The following is a 16,566-nucleotide window of genomic DNA, read 5'->3' as shown; positions in this document are numbered from 1 at the left end:
AAGAATGAACAGAGCGATATAGAACAGGCGTGGAGGAGCAGCTGCGGGTTCGGAGCGACCAGACGGAGCTTCTCGGTCAATCGATTGATACCCTCAGACTTCTGCTTGTAAAGATTTACGAGTCTACACCTAATGGACAAGCGTGTGAGAGTGTGCGCGTACATACAATTTACGACTTCTGATTCTGAACTGACGTGAACAACTGATACATACAAAGAGCAACTTTGATCAGAGCCTTGGATAGAAAGTGTTATCTCTTTCTAAATCTTACAGAGCGGGTACCAAGAGTCAGAGACGACTTTCACATTCACTTGAAGGAGAAAGCGGAAAGTATGTTTTTGGCTTTTAAATATTTATTCATATTTGATCATTTCTCATTGACGTGGCCAATTTTGCTTAAATTGACATCCAGAGCAGCAAACCTTGAGGCCAACAGTGGGATGAAGGATAGAATATCTATGGCTGTTCGGCTGCATCATCCTAAATGTGAAATAATAAGCTCCTGGAGTGAAGACTGCCTGTCCTATTAGCACTTCATGTCACCAATCTGAAAAAAATATTACAAGCCGTTGCATAAGAGGCCTCGGGACAAGCAGACACGTTGAAAGGATGGAGGAGTCACTCACCTCCAGGACTTTGGGATTGCCCTGTCGGCCCAGCGTGCCCAAGATCAGGCCCCATCTCTGGGCCGAACGAGCCTTTTCGACCGCCTGGAGTCTTAAGGCACGCATGGCCTCGTGGTCATAGTACTCCCTGGAGAAAACCTTACTGTACGGGTCATATCTACAAAGCAACACAAATGCACACAGACTTCAATGAAATGTGCACGTAGACATTAACAGACAAACCTTATAATACACATTACTACCTATTGTTCCAGTATCTATCTTGGAGATAGAAATGCAAGAAGAGATGAACAAATCCAATCATGACAAAACCATCGAGTATGACAGCAGTCAGTGTATCTTGGTGAAAATGGAGGTATTTTTGAGAATCTAATCTCCTTTTCTTCGGTACAAGGGTCTCACTTGAGATTAGAATCTTGTTTATGAGGGAGGCCTGTGATCTGTGTGGTGGAGCATATGTCTAGAACAACACGATTTCACTCTGCATACAAACAAGACCTCATAGGAAATAAGAACTTTATCCTCACTATATGAGGTCACTGTAATAAGGTAATTATGACAGCAAAGGACTTTTAAAAATTTGAGTAGTATAATAAAACACTTATCTACGTAGAAAACATTCTTGGAAGCATCTCAATGGGTATGTTTTTGAATGTGTTGTTTACTTTTCTCTTCATTGACCTTTTGCATTTCAAATACTTTCTCTCCGTTGCTCCCAAATTGTGTGTGAGTGGAACATATTGTTGATGTTGTCAGTGTATAAATTACAGAGAAATGCAACAACCTGAGTACAAATGGTGGCACTTTGTCTCACAGTACCTGTAGGCAGGGATATCTGGGTTTGCAATCATAATTGACTCCAGGTGAAATCTTCCATCTCCCAGATAACTAGAGAAAAACACCAATCAATGCAATGTTCAAGGTAAAGAAAAGAAATAATTTGTGCGAAGTGAAGCCCCTCTAGACAGTGTTGAATGTGCAATCATAATAAACACTGGCCTATTATTCTCCCATTCTGACTATTTCCCTGGAGATACAGAGGCAGGAGGCCTGAGCCTGGGGTCCTGCCCATCTCTGCTATCCAGGAATAATATGACCCCGACGACTGAAGCATGGTGTTTACAGACAATCCGAGTCCTTCCAATTAACCCCGGGTCTGGTGCGTTGGATTCACCAGAGGAAAAGCGGCGGCAGAGTTCACAAACCATAAGTACACTGAGGCATGTTGGTGCCTGCAAACACAAGCTCAGGCAGAGCCCTCTTACATGAAGCCCCCTCTCAGGGTGATGCTGAGAGGAATCTTGCTGTTAGTGAGAGGGGGCTCAGGTCGGTACCCCCACTCATTACTGCACAGTCTCATTAGGCCTACTGAGACAGAACATGGAATTAAACCCACTAATTGGTCAGTGTTTAGAGCAGCTGAGAACAGACGTGTGGGTGGTTTGAAACGCAGGTCCCCTCCAAAGCTGTTGGATCGACAAGGTCCTTCATTTGTTTCTGTTTGACATTTGGGTTTAAGATCAAATGATGAATACGAGACAATAGTTCAGAACTTAAACTCTTTTCTTTTCCCCGGTAGTTAGATTAACTTTTTTTCCAACAACTAAGGACATTAGACTTACTTTGGTTTTCTGGAAGAAAAAGTAATGCAACTCAAAGTGAATAACATTTAGATTAACTGCATCAGGCCTGTGAGCCACTAGCATCTACAAACTGTTGTATTATTCATATGCGATGCTTGTCCAGCCTTTTACTGCCGCCTCTCTCAGTTCTTGTTTGTTTCAGGCGGTTCTCTCTTCAGTCTCCTCTTCACAGGAGGTGCTGCTTTGTTAGGTTAAGGTCCAGTTATTGACTTTCCTCCCACTTATTTCCCCCCCTGATGAAGTCCTTTATAGGGTTTTGGGTCATGATGGAAATCCTGCAGATACGTTTAGATGCATTCCTCCGTAAACTGGCCGACAAAATGTTTCTGTTTCTGAGTTATTTCCAACATGAGTTACATCATCAATAAAGATCAGTGAGCCTGTCCCAGGAACAGCCGTGCGAGCCCGAGCCATGACACAACAAATCTAGCTGGTATGACTTGGGTAGCCAGTCTGGTCCTGCAAGAGTGAATGCAGCCCCAAATTAACTTAAACACATTTACTGACCAAAGCATCTGATATGGAGGCTGTGACACTGACGGGAGCACAAACCACAGATGAGATGCAACAGATCCATTTTAACAGTCTGCACCATAGCGAGCTGGATTGTTATTTTGTTTGCTCTCCTATTGCAATAACTTTTTTCAGCTGCGCTTCTGGTTGTGCGTTTAGGAGCCGCTGACACTGGGCTTCATAACATCTTACTGACAACACGTGGATGAGGTGAGAATGGCTGATGAAGCACTCGTTTTGGTGCTAGTGACATCTAGTGGCAATGAGTATTATATATAGTATTTCACAAATACGTTGTTAATCACTTCTGGTAAACACAAGGAAACAGAAGCTGAAATTCTGAACTCTAGTCTAATATTCATTTTTTGATCTTAGAAACAAAGGAACTGATCTTTATTCCTAAACTTATATTGCTGTGAATGTATTTTTCGGTGTATTTGTGGCTACTTGCCCTCACCTATATTTCTTCCAGTGGTCGTGTGTGCAAGAAAAAACACTGAACAAAAACACATAATGAACTTGAGCAGAGCTTCTCTTTGCTTAGCAACATCCAAGGCCTTCACACGATGACGCTCCCAACAATGCTGCACTTCAGCCACAGCTGTCCTCCGCTCTCTGCAGCTTTAAGAGGCTTGCTCGACTGCAGCTCCCTCTACGATCACAGTCCTTCCATCCATATTCTATTGTTCAGTGTAAAAAGCGCTGTCGCTATAATGGTAAATGTCTTTGAGTTATGCAACACCCAATCTTCACATTTTCATCTTCATAATGTTCTATTATGATGGAGAGCAGGAGAAGAGGCGGCGGTTAGAAATGGTCTCCAGATCATTTCTTATAGCTCTTTCCAATGAACTTCTGTGCTTTTAAGAATACATCCTACTTCTTACTAAAATACTTCATTATAAAATGAGACAGACTTGGGCCCTTTTCTGAAGCTTCCAGACAAACCTCAAAAACTAATGGACCCCTGCTCATTCTCCATAATGTTCAAGTAGTTCAAAGCTTTGGTAAAAATGCAATTATAACTTGTGCATATAACATTTTTGGAGGACTGACTAATTGCTAATTAAGGTTAAGATAACCCAATGTTAAAAATGAATTTAGTGTCGTTTTAAAGGTGATGAACAAAACCCTGCACTCCTAAAAAGAGCTTGTTATGTGCAGCCTTTGTTGGAGATAGAGGATAATCAATTAATTAAGGTAAAGTGCACAAATATAAGAGCACTGAATATGTGTGTGAAGACACATCAGAGAGAGGGAGGGAGGACAGGGGGAGAGAGAGCAGCGCACCGACTCTCAGGCAGGCGAATCGATTTTCTCTCCCATCGCACCCCTACACACCCCGACTCACACATCAAAGACAACACACATTAAATTAGTAGGTGATGTGTACCCTAACCCTTTTACTTCCTTCACATGAGCAAAGACACACATTACCTCTGCAGCAAAGGTTGTCCTTGTGTCGACGTTTTTTTATGTCATGCACCGGAAGGTTTTAATCACATGGCAGATGTGTGCGGATCAGACGTACTCGGGTTGAAGCACCTAGATATAATTGAACTAATTATACTCGGGGAATTCCTTCAACTCGCAGAGCACCATAGAGCGCAAGATACCGTAGAGCTGCATGAAAGGTTGATTGGTGCCTGGACCTGTTACTTTGCCGGAGCGGACTCCTCCCTGCAGCACAGTTTGATAATCATCACGTTGACACCGTGTTTATGTTCACAGAAAGAAACTGAAGACTCTAAACAACTTTTCCCCCAAATTACAGGAAATTAAGGGGAAATCCACAGACGATCAGACAGGCGGAAACTAAATTACAGGCGTTTATTGATTTCAACAGTGGGGGTGATACTTTGCTAAAACCTGGAAAATTGGCAGGCATGTGGATGTATTGTGGAAGCTTTGAAACAACCAGAAGTGTCTGCGTCTGTCTGGCTTTTTACAATTCAATGCTTTCCACAGTGTGACGGTATTTTTAGCCTTGCCATCGTAGATCAGCATCTGGCTGTTTCTGGCTGGATGTAACAGAAGCCTGATCGGAAGCACAGAGACATGACTAGTTGTCACTGTTAGCTATGTCTGGTGTGACTGGTGTGATGTCATACTGATTATTCCACGTGTCACATGGGTGGGCATGGTAATGGCAGGGGTAATTATTGTAGCCCACAGTGGGAGGGGGCTGTGACTGGATGAGTCAAGGCTGGCTGTCTTTGTATATCTGGATATCTCCGCTAACGAACAGGAAGAAACGACAGGGCCTGGGTTGAAACTATGAGGAGGAAGACAGGAGGAAGGAGATTTCTTACATTATGGCGTTGACGTGACGGTCCAAGCGAGGGGAGGTGCAGCCCAAAATTTCTCCTGGTGAAAGGGGTCGACATTGTGGGACCAGGATGTCATACTCTGACTTCAGCACTGCACTCACAGCCTGTAACATGGAGGAGGGGAGAGAGAAAGAAAGTTAGAGATTCACAGGTTTTGTGTATCTCATCTTTAAACTTCTCCCATGTTTTCAAGTTGCCCTCAGTTTGCATTGCTGTAAGCGATTTTCTCTAAGTATTACTATAGATTTAGATGTTATTCATAACTTGTACACATGTGCTCGATGAATAGCAAGCCAGTCTCAGCTGTCAATTAGGAAATTTATATCGATTAAATCTAAACTTACTGGACAGTGAACACTTGAACAAACCTCATAGTGTTAAGAACTCCCTAAAATGACAGAAATCAACTTTGAGAAACATTTTATGGTCCATGTCACATCCACTGACATGGAGGAGATGGTGTTAATGACCTATACTGCAGCCAGCCACTAAGGGGTGATGAAGATGATTTGGTTTCACTTTTTAGGAGCAGTCATGACGTCCATCTTTAAATAGTCGATGATGAAGGCCAGCAAAAAACTTTAAATATGGGCAATCTCAGCCTGTTTCATATTCATCATAACACAGTGTCTGGGACTAATCATTTTTCTCCTTTTGTTATAAAGACTAAAGAACTACTAAGAGAAGAAACAGAGGAAAAAGAAAATTGATGCAATCAAGACATAATATATGGGATATGTATCCAGAAGGAAAACGAGGATGAAGTAGTTAAAAAGATAAAGGATGAAGAGAGGCCAATTAAAGAAATAGAAAAGGCAGAAAGGATGACAGTAAAGTGTGGCCCCAACAGTGACCCTGAAGGGGTCATTAACTCTCTCAGAAACTTCATTCACTATCCAGCAACATGCATAACATACTAATAAAGAATGTATATAACTCCCTTTTATGATTCAAAACCATTAGGGAAATAAATAATTTCTGAAAAGAGAGCTCTAAAATTGACCTCTTCAAAATTCTCACATTTATTATAGCAAGGTGAGAAGATGAGAAGCGGTTCCAGCAAGGAGAACAAAAAAAATTGGTGCGCTCGGAGGTGGAAGAATAAATTGAACGGTTTAAAGCTAATTTAAGGTGGTCAACAGGGAATACAGATGAACTCCCAGCTCCTCTCGCCCATACTGTGCAACCTCAACAAGCCCACACAGCACGAGACATGAGATGGAGACGGAGGCACACATACAGCACATAAAGCACACGACTACAAACACATATACATATACATATGCATGGATGGATACACTCAAACACCACAACATAAATTATGACCCACACAAGCAGAGCGTGGTTTTAAAATAAACAGTGGTTACATTAGTGAAGGCCCACAGTGGTGTTGGTGCAACACAGCGAGAGCTGCAGAAGGCAGTATAGGAGAAAACGTGTGTTCTGCTATAGCTGCTGCTGCTGCTGCTTATGTAAAGAGCAGCTGAGCACGACGCTGAACCGAGAGGCCTTCCAAGGTCATTCCACCTTTCAGATCTAAAATAACTGCTGCTGGATTTCTAAAACCCACTCTTGAACTGATCTTAAGTGTGGTGTGTGAGCTTGTTCATGAACGCCACGAACTCGGAAAAGTTCACTGTACAAAAACCTAGAAGAATAACAATGTATGTATGTATGTGCCTGTGTGTGTGTGCGTGCGCATGTGATCCCATACTGTTCTGTACACAAAATACTTGACTACGGACACAGTCTAACACAAAAATGGACTCATGCACACCACATACAGTCATATACAGGCCCTGGTGTTCAATCACCTGCAGTGCTGCCACAAACTGAATCGTGCTAACGAGTGCCAGGGATTGTCCGGGAGTGAAGTTGAACTTGACCGTGTCCAGGAAGTGTGCGTTGTCCATCTGGATGTCCACAAACACATAGAGCATCTTGATACCTGCTGTGGAGTCTATGGGGACTGCAGGAAAAACAGAGACAAAGGAAAAACGGATGAATTATTCACTCTGTTATGTCAGGTAAGCCTGTGGTATGTACACTATTTATGGCACCTCAAACATTAACGTGCGAAACATCTATATGGGACCGCGGTGCACGCGTGTATAGCTCGCAGGAGGCACACGTGTGCTATAACTGAAACCCGTTCTGTGTGAGTCTCCGGCACACACACAGGAACTCATGCGAAGACCTCAATTATTTAGGGAAGGAGAAGGACACATGCGATTACTATTAATGCCATTAATTTCACAGGCCATTTACGATGCACAAGCGCCAAGGAGAGAGAGAAGCGCTGATATAGATGCTGAGAAAATGGGTGAGAGTCCAAGAACAAGGGGGAGAGGGGTATGATAAGGACGAAGAATTGATAATCATAATTATTCGTCCTCTGGTGTTACATTTAATTTGCAGATCAGGAGCAAGGGTTTTTTTTTTTTGTAATTACGCAAATGGCCCACTACGATGCAAATGTTTTATAAGCAAATGCAGCTCTCTTGATGGCCTAGATTACAGCAACACTGAGGGAGAGAGAGATAGGAGATAGCAAAGCATGACAAGAGGGTAGAAAATAGGGAGTGAATAGTGAGGAGGAGACTGGGAGAGACTGAAGAGCTGTGAGATACATATGTTTACAAAGAAGTGATGGCAGATAGGATGGAAACAGAATTGAAGAATGTGAGAAATAGGAAATCCCTCTGAAAGTAGTGAAAAACATTGAAATTCAATTTATGGAAGGGGGTAGGTGATTTAATAATGTACTGTATAAAATCCAAAAGATGAGGCATGGAGGAGAGGAGTGGAAAAAGTAATGGGATAGTGTGTGTGTGTGTGTGCATTTGAGGGTTGGGGGTGGGTTGTCAATTAACAGGCAACAGACGTGATGAATGGGCTCACATCTCTGCAGAGAGGGAAGGGATGGGGATGGATAGGTACTTAAAAAGGTGAGCTCGCCGCGAGCCACATGACGAGTGAGAAACCAAGGAGTTAAATATATCATGAGGCTAAAAGGGGTTGAGAGGGTTGAGTAAAAAAAAAAACCGGACTAAGACTAACAGCTGTCTGTTGTGTGTTTATAGGCACTCGAGAACGTAAAAGGGCAACGGAGAGTGACATCGATCGGTGCTCACATTAGCATGGTAGCCCGAGAGCATTTAGACGCTGCAATTAGAGACACAGTCAATGGGACGGACAGGACTCGCTTTCGCCATCAATGGGTTTTGTTCATTTGTGCGTTATAGCGATAATGTCACTCAGTGCAGCTGCTTATTAGTGTCCACGCAAACAAATTTGCAGCCACGGTCATAATAGGTGGGACTAAGAGAAGGTTGGACATAATGGTGTTCTGGCCTGTTAACAAATCGATATCTCACAAACTGGTTCCACTCTATATAGATGAGCACACATCTATATTATAATAATAATATGTCTGGCAGTTCAACCAGAATCCAACCTTTATTTCACTCGGCTGCAAATTTTGCATGAATGAAGCTACGAAATCAATGTGTGTAGCAGAATAGCATAAATATTAAGTAATGGATATATGAATGTTAACTGCCCCTTTGGTTTATATCCAATTCTTAAAAATGCAAGTTGGTTGTGCCTTGGCTATGTTTTGTTTCATGAAGCTCTTCTTGAAAATGAATCATGCCACCAAAATAGTGCAGATCTGTTTGTGATGGGGAAGATGGTCTAGTAATACTTAAAGCTGTGACAGCTGGCCTGGCTTTATCTGAGCAACGTCTTGCCAGTTTTTTTTTTTTTTTTTACCCCCGTGCTTTTTCCATTTTAGATAATTATCCTTATTAAATAAATAAATGGCAAATAAACATAGGTTTTATTTTTGGTTTATTTCTCTTTCTCGCCTACTCAATCTCACCCGTGTCACTTTTTATCTTGGTCTTTTTTTTTTGTTCAGACTAATCATAATGATATGCAAGTGCCAGTATGGTTAAATCAATTCCCAGTCTCCCTATAAATATAAAACTTGGTTTTATGATGACACTGTTATTGCCTTGTTGCTTTTATGAAGACAAAAGACGAGATGACACCAATATTCAAAAGGTGATACCACAGGGGAAATGAAAGGGAAATAAAAGAGAGCGGGAGAGGCGGTTTCTCTGTGAGTCAGCCACAACACCGTGTCTTTAATCTCCCACAGGTGTCTGACATCTTGGGACACAGTTCAGATGGTGTCCACATGATAAGAGGGATGAAGGTCAGAAACGCGCACGCACGCACGCACGCACGCACACGCACACACACACACACACACACACAAATCTGCAGTTCTGGTAGGAAAACTCCATCAATTAACATCTAATTTTACTTTAGTGCCTATTTCTTTGCCTTTATTTGATTCCTCGGCTCTTACGCAGGATTCACATCTCATCTCTTTTGCAAACGTCCTCGCCGGCACTCGAGGAATATCAAACAATGAGTGTGCACACAAACACGGGCGAACACCAAACAAAGTCAGGGAGAGCTTTTCAGTGTATTAAAATTCTGTTGGTCATTCCTGGTATTTAGGAGGGGTGAGGTTGTTCTGGCAGGGATATTTCAAAACTATTGATTTAGCATTTCCTCCCGTGTTTGGAGAGAGACAGACAGCGGGGGCGAGGGTGAAGGTCCTCAAGAGCTACTCAAGGTTTTCAAAGGACTGCTCTAATGCATGTTCCCCATTGATCTGCTGGGTAAATGTGATGTCCAGGCTCCAAAGGTCTGCTATGCCTTCCATACTAGAGCTGGGCAGGCAGCACTAACTAGTTCTGCTTTCCGTTGATCAATAGCTCCATCTCTGTGTCTGTCTGTGTTTAAGTCAGACCGTCTGTCCGACTTCTTTTTCATGCAGCCTGCCTCTCAGTAGGTGGGATTCCTTGATGCTTGTTAAAACTTTACATTCCTCAGCTTGGTACAATCTGCATGCAGAGTGACGGAGAGACAAACATGCTCGCAGACTCGTTAGAGGGACTCACTGAGACAACTGTGTCCATAGTGCACCATGAAATCGGCTCCTAGGGCTCGGGCGGTGAAGTCGTCCACACAGCAGGCCCCGTATGTCACGTCCCCCATCACGATGGTGTCCGCCTCCGTGAACCTGGCATGACACAGAGAATGAGGGCAGTCATGGACCACATGCATATCCTGTTGTTTGTTAGTATAGTGATCAATACACATAATATGCCCTGCACGATGTGATCATGAGAGAGCTGGATAAGATCAATTCCTAACCACTTGCTACAAATGGACTACACTATGTAGTATCTGACCGCATCGTTAGTCAATGACTGACTCACAGCCAGCCTGGGTGAGACGATGCTTTGCTTTCTCGGCAGCCACTGGGTCGAGTGCGGCAAAAGCTGCCTGGTAGTTAACGCCCTGCCAGACGAGGGCTAACAGGTCACCAGTCAGCCTGACCGCAGAGGGTAAGCTGCTCTAACGGACGAGAGCTACGACTGGTACACATCAACTGATTGGAGTTTGAAGGGGCCTTGCTGTCTGTCTCTGACCTGGATTCACAGCACATCTGCCTGCACAACCTGAGCAACAGTTAGTACTTGCAGCCAGAGAACAACCCATGCAGACTAGATGCTTTGTGCCACAAGTAGGTTGCGAGAGCATAGCAGAGACCATGTGGGCCTTATGTTCCACTTTCTGGCTGTAATAGAAAAAAAATATTCATAGCCTTCTTGAGAGGAAAACTACCAATTTACACGGGCATCTGTGGACCCAGACCTGTTAGAACAAATTGCTGATTGCACTACAGAAAAACAAGCCCTTGCTTTTATCGCCCTTTATGGGCAAATAAAATGCTACGTAAACCCATAAAGGCTAAATAAAATGAATAAAGGCAGAGAGTAACAAGCGGGAGGAGCAAATGAACAGAAGCTGGAGGAAGAAAGATGGGTCGATGAGGGGGTGGCTGTAAATGGGGGAAGTTGCCAGGTATCTGCGGCTGTACTCTGACAGATGTAGGCTACACAGAATTGGGGAGAATAGAGATGAGATTGAGGGCTTGGGGAGAGAAGAGGAAAGTGATAAACAGACAGGGCTGCACACAGAACAGCATCTGAAGCAACCGACAGACTCTTAGTAATGTGTCTCCTGCTGCACAATCTTTCAACCCACATTCACTCTCTCTGTTTATCCCTTTGCTCGGCTCCTCGCGAGGAGCAAAGTTTCTATTTAGCCTTTCCTCCCTCATTTTCTCTGATGTAATCTCTGGTTTGTGCTCTCTCCGGGCTTCTCATCATTGTCCCCTAGTGTCCCCCACCGTCTCTCTTCTTCTCTCTCTCCCTCCCTCCTTCACTTTCGGCCCAGTCTCTTCTCCTCTAATGGCTGCTCTCAAGTGAAGGGCAGTGCAGGCCAGCTGAGCCCAGGAAAACACAGACAGAACAACTCATCTGATAAATAAATATTTGCATCTGAAGATTTGAATCAATTACCCTCCCTCTTGTCAGGTTCTGATTTTGCCTCTGTGTGTGTGTGTGTGTGTGTGTGTGTGTGTGTGTGTGTTTGTGTTTGCACTCCGTACACGTGCCACTGAGAACAGCAAGGTACTTATGGGTTGGTAAAAACGATATAATCACACAGGTAGTGAGAGGACTGTGGACTTGTGCATTTGTTTTCTCATTCACTGCAGCCCATTGTTCTTTCATTGCAGTTCGCTGACTTTGTTTGGAGTTGCATAAACACGCATCAACCTTTCAGCTAAAAATACACAGCCAGCCCACCAGAAAGAAAAAAAGAAAGAGAGAGGCTATTCACTGCAATCCACTGCAGACCACGCACAACCATCCACAATGCAAAACACAGCACTACAGAGGATTACTGTATCTAATCAGCCATCTATCTGCCAGAAATACCATTATCACTCTATCGTCATTGGCATATCCGGTTGTTTCCAGAGTGACTTCACTGGAAATTTCATGGTAATAAATGCTAAGAATCCGATTAGGAGAGCATATGAGACATGTGATGCTGCCGGGACACGGGCAGAGTAATTACTTGCCTGACATATAGTCCCACAACCAGTGGGAGAGAGAGGAAAAGAGAGAGGAAGAAGGACAAAATAGAAAGTGTATCGGTGTTAAGCAAAACCATTTTCTAACACACAGAGCTCACAATATGACTACTGGGTACATATAGAGCACAAATGTCCAACATCTCAACCAATCTCCATTTATTCCTCTCTCTCTCTCTCTATTCAACCACTCCCCCATTCCTCCATTCCTGTCTGCACACTGGTGTCAGTTGTTTCCCGATGTTAGCGCTGGTTTGGCCACATCGCAGAGATACTCAGTTTTGCCATTCCAACTGAAATGCCATTAAGATCTAATTAAGATGTCAGAGGAGCTTGTGAGCTCTATAGCAGCTCTTGTTAATTAGCTCTTTAGCATACGGCTCAATATGTGCGAGAAATTGCAGACTGATCTTAATCTTTGTTATAAAAAACCATGCAGTGTGCTCGTATGGGCAGCAAACAACTGTGGATTTAGTGGCAGTAGATTGTTTCACTGTTTATCAACAGTTTAAATAGCTGATGTGTTGTTGTTTTCTTTTTATATCAATACTGTCTCACTCGGCTCCATTATTGTCCTGGTGTGGCAGAGTGCATGAAAGCAGTTTAATCTTTCAGCTCCTTTTCCTCTGGGATGAGATCCTTCTCTCACTTTGACAGGAATTTCCTCTGATGCTGCCATGAAAGAGGGACTTGTTGGCACCGGGGCCTCACAGCTCAGAGATGTTGCAGCAGACAAAGGAGGAAAAGTCTCTGTCTCCAAACCATCAGGACACACAAAGCCATTCTGTCAGCGATGCCTCTTATTTGTGTTGAAAATTACTGGGTTGAATTTAACTTCTACCAACTGTTGGAACAAACACTTGTTTTGAGGTTTGCAGAGTTTTGAGATGTGGGGAGTTGCAGGTAATTTTATCTTTTGGGCCCATCGGCTTGGGAAAGCATTACAATTTGAAATGCCTCAAACTGGGATATTTTAGACTTAAAACTACATTAAAACCAACAGTACGCTGTAGTATTTTGGGGCTGAGCAGTAAGGTTAGATTATGCATTTTACTGTTTTTGCATTGTTTTTCCTTCACACATGCAAATTTCCAGTTGCATGTTTGCAGGAGTAGAGTGTGTGTACAGGGCTATGGGGAAATTTCTGCTAACAGAAGATGTTTTGGCACTTTATTTATTCAGGGGAAGTGAACTCACCAAGCTTCAAGCAACAGTGCATCACATTAATATATTTCACACAAACCTAGAAGATGCTGAATATAGTATCAGTCCTCAACTCCAACAGTTGTGTTTCAGATATTCCCAAAGTCACGCAGACAGCTCTGTCAAAGTTTGCAGCTTTACTTTGATGCAGGGAAACTGAGGATGTACACAAATCAAACGTGTCGTCCATATTGATGAGCCAGACATGTTAAAACATAGTGATGATATATAGATGTTTGTATGTATGAGTATAATTGCTGCAACATTACAAAAATAAACAAACCAGACATGTGCTGGTAAAAACTAAATACTTAAATTATCTTAAATACTTTGGGAAAACACAAGAAACAACTGTCCAACTCTAAAAATCCCTAAAACACATCAGTCACAGAAATATTAAGTGCGCAGATATTATATTTTGAAAAATAAATGGATGTTTTGTTCAGACTCTCTTTCTCAAATGCAGGGGGTTACGTGCCTTGCTCAAGGGCGAAGAAGAATATAGAACGAAGGAAAAACGTTGCTGCTCAACTTCCCAACCCCCACATATTCTACTGGAAGCTGTTGTTATAGAAGTAGATAAAATGTTATGAGCCTTAAAGATGTTTCGCCACACAGTTGTTCTGCAGTAAAGCCCATTTAAAGAAGAATAACAACTTCTCAAACTGCCTTAGTGTTGCTTGTCATTCATTTATGCATCTGCTTGGCAAGTGTGTGGAGATGGTCAACAAGCCTGTCAGATTAAAAACAGAAACAAAACAGCAACGGCGGCTTTTCAAAGTCGCCTTACGTCGTCAGGTGGGCTAATCCAATTTGTAAATTTGCATGCTTCATTATTTCCCTACAGATGTGATTTAATTTGTTCAGCGTTAACTTTGCCACTCAAGTGCAAAATGGGTTCGACAAAATTCTTCAAAGCTCTTCAGATTTTAAAGTTTTGCAGCCTTTGAGGTCAATGGTCAACACCACAGTGCGTCTAATGGTGATTTCCATTATACTTAAGCACAACTGCCTTCTAATTAAAGTCATTAAAACAAACATATGTGAAGCTACGACAGGGCAGGCCCACCACATTGGTGCTGCTTTAGTAGCATAATAGCTTGGTAGTTATCACAGTTCTCCGTCTGGTTTTAATCTTCAGCAAAAGCTCTTTCTAAATTAATGTTCTACCGGTGGTGTGTGGGTTTCCTCAAGGGGTCCGGAGTTTTCTCTCATACTCTCACAAACACGTGTAAATGGATTAGTGACTCTTAAATTGCAAAGCAGAATTGCGAATATGTTGATTCTTCAAGTTTTTAAACCTATTCACTGCCTTTTAGTGCATGATGGGATTGACTATGTGACCATGTGTTTCTTTACATGTCAGGCCAACCTATTAAGTTATTTGAGTTCTGTGGTGTCTACACTAAGATTTGTTAATACACAGTAAATTGCACTTTGTATGGAATCCAATTCGTTGAATAACGAAATGGCCTCTTTCACACTGGACAGAAAAACCCTAATAATAGGTTGCCATGCTATTGGGCCATCTTCAAGGTTAAACAATGACAAGAAATAGCCTTACAAGACAACACAGGATTTCTATGATAAGCCTGAGGGTTGCTATTCTCAATACTCACAAGGCCTTCAAAAATATCTACCAACTACAACACAGGGAAAACAGTTTTGATGAATGAAGAAGCTTCACAACTGTCATATTCCAACGCCACCTGTTTATCTTTCACCCCGGTTCTCGTGGTAGCTTTTCTCAAAGCACCACCAGCTGTTGTCGCAGGAATGAAATTCAAAAGCCGTTCATTTTAACCTACGTTTTCTCACATCAAGGACTATTTTAATGGGCAAATCAGCACGACTTCTGCTTCTCAAGACTTAGTGGAGGACTTGATCTCACTGCGAGACCCACCTCAGAGTGAAATCATGTCTGCCATTTACAGACGGAAGGAGATATAAGAAAAGAGACAAACATCTAAATAATGAAAGCACAGTGCACAACAGCAGGATTATAAGGAGAGATCAATGCATCCTTGTATTTAAAAACATTTCTATCCTCGTCTGACTTTAACTGAAACTACAACACGGTCTGTGCAAGTTTAATTAAGTCACTTTCCACTGCTGAATTTTTGACTGTTAGTTAATTAGTTGCTCTCTTTTTGTCCGTCTTAAACTACGTTGTCACTTTGCTTCCTTCAAGCAATGGGTTGGACTAACCCAACTCAGAAGTTGGTTCCAAATGAGCAATTCTTCCATTACTTGTTTTTGTCAACTGCTGAAAACAGTCAAACAGTAATTGATGAAGATTGTTTAAATATTGGCATAAGGGACTGTATGATGAAGCGTTTATTTTAAAGGTTCAGTGTGTATAATTTAGAGACATCTAGTGGTGAAGTTGAATGTTGCAGCTGAATACCCCTCACCTCCCCCTCCCCTTCCAAACATGAGAGAGAACCTGTGGCAAAAAACATGGCAGCATCCGTAGAGAGGATCCGCTCCCTATGTTAATATAAAGTATTTAAATATAAAGAGCCCATTTTAGGGTAAAGAAAACAACAATTTGTACAATTTAGACACTCGTGAAAACATCACTAGGATTATTTTATATAAAATTTCCCTTTCACCTAAATCTTACACACTGAACTTTTAGAATGCAAACAAGTTGGGTAACAAAACCAGGCGCCTTTGTTCCGATGTAAAAAGCTGTTGTTGCCAGAGCTAAAAAGAGATTTTTAATGACGTCACATGCTTCTACTACATTAACCTGTTATACTATTTATACACCGTGAGACTTCAGTGAGCATCTCATCTATCTGTCTTTTCCTCTTCGGCACAGCGTGGTGTGAAGCAGTGGCTGTGACACTAGTGCATCATTTTGTCAAAGCATTATTTGACAGCAGTTGTTGATGGTGGACTATAATATGTGAGCGCAATTGTGGAAGCCAGAACATCTGACAGCCGTGAGAGTACAAGAGTAAGATAGATGGCCTTTCATCATGGTACCGTAAAAAAAAAAATTCAAGGTATGAGATGAATAACGGAATTAAACCCGGAGGGAGCTTTAGCATGTTTTGAAATATATTGATTTATGTAAGAAAGAAAAAAAACAGTATTGCTGGTAGTAGTACAACTACAACAACCAGACTGTAGGGTTACTATGTGTTTTGCATGTTTTTATACACATATTTAAAGGAATCATTATGCAATAGAGTTATTTAAAAATGTATTTAACC

General features: G+C 42.2%; 1 protein-coding gene across 1 annotated transcript in view; it reads right to left on the bottom strand.

Moving 5' to 3' along the window:
- dph1 (diphthamide biosynthesis 1) overlaps positions 1 to 16,566 on the bottom strand; it is a 50,811-nt gene that overhangs the window by 11,588 nt on the left and 22,657 nt on the right. Inside the window, exons 4-8 of the mRNA XM_034604629.1 lie at positions 10,092 to 10,213; positions 6,927 to 7,081; positions 5,095 to 5,216; positions 1,446 to 1,514; positions 627 to 783 (exon numbers count right to left, since the gene is read on the bottom strand). Coding sequence (XP_034460520.1) covers positions 627 to 783; positions 1,446 to 1,514; positions 5,095 to 5,216; positions 6,927 to 7,081; positions 10,092 to 10,213 — 625 coding nt within the window. The remainder of the gene's footprint in view (positions 1 to 626; positions 784 to 1,445; positions 1,515 to 5,094; positions 5,217 to 6,926; positions 7,082 to 10,091; positions 10,214 to 16,566) is intronic.

Source organism: Hippoglossus hippoglossus, chromosome 13 (genome assembly GCF_009819705.1).
Source record: "Hippoglossus hippoglossus isolate fHipHip1 chromosome 13, fHipHip1.pri, whole genome shotgun sequence".
Classification (NCBI taxonomy): Eukaryota; Metazoa; Chordata; class Actinopteri; order Pleuronectiformes; family Pleuronectidae; genus Hippoglossus; species Hippoglossus hippoglossus.
Note: the sequence above shows the minus strand (reverse complement) of the source record. Positions and strands in the feature narration are given on the sequence as shown.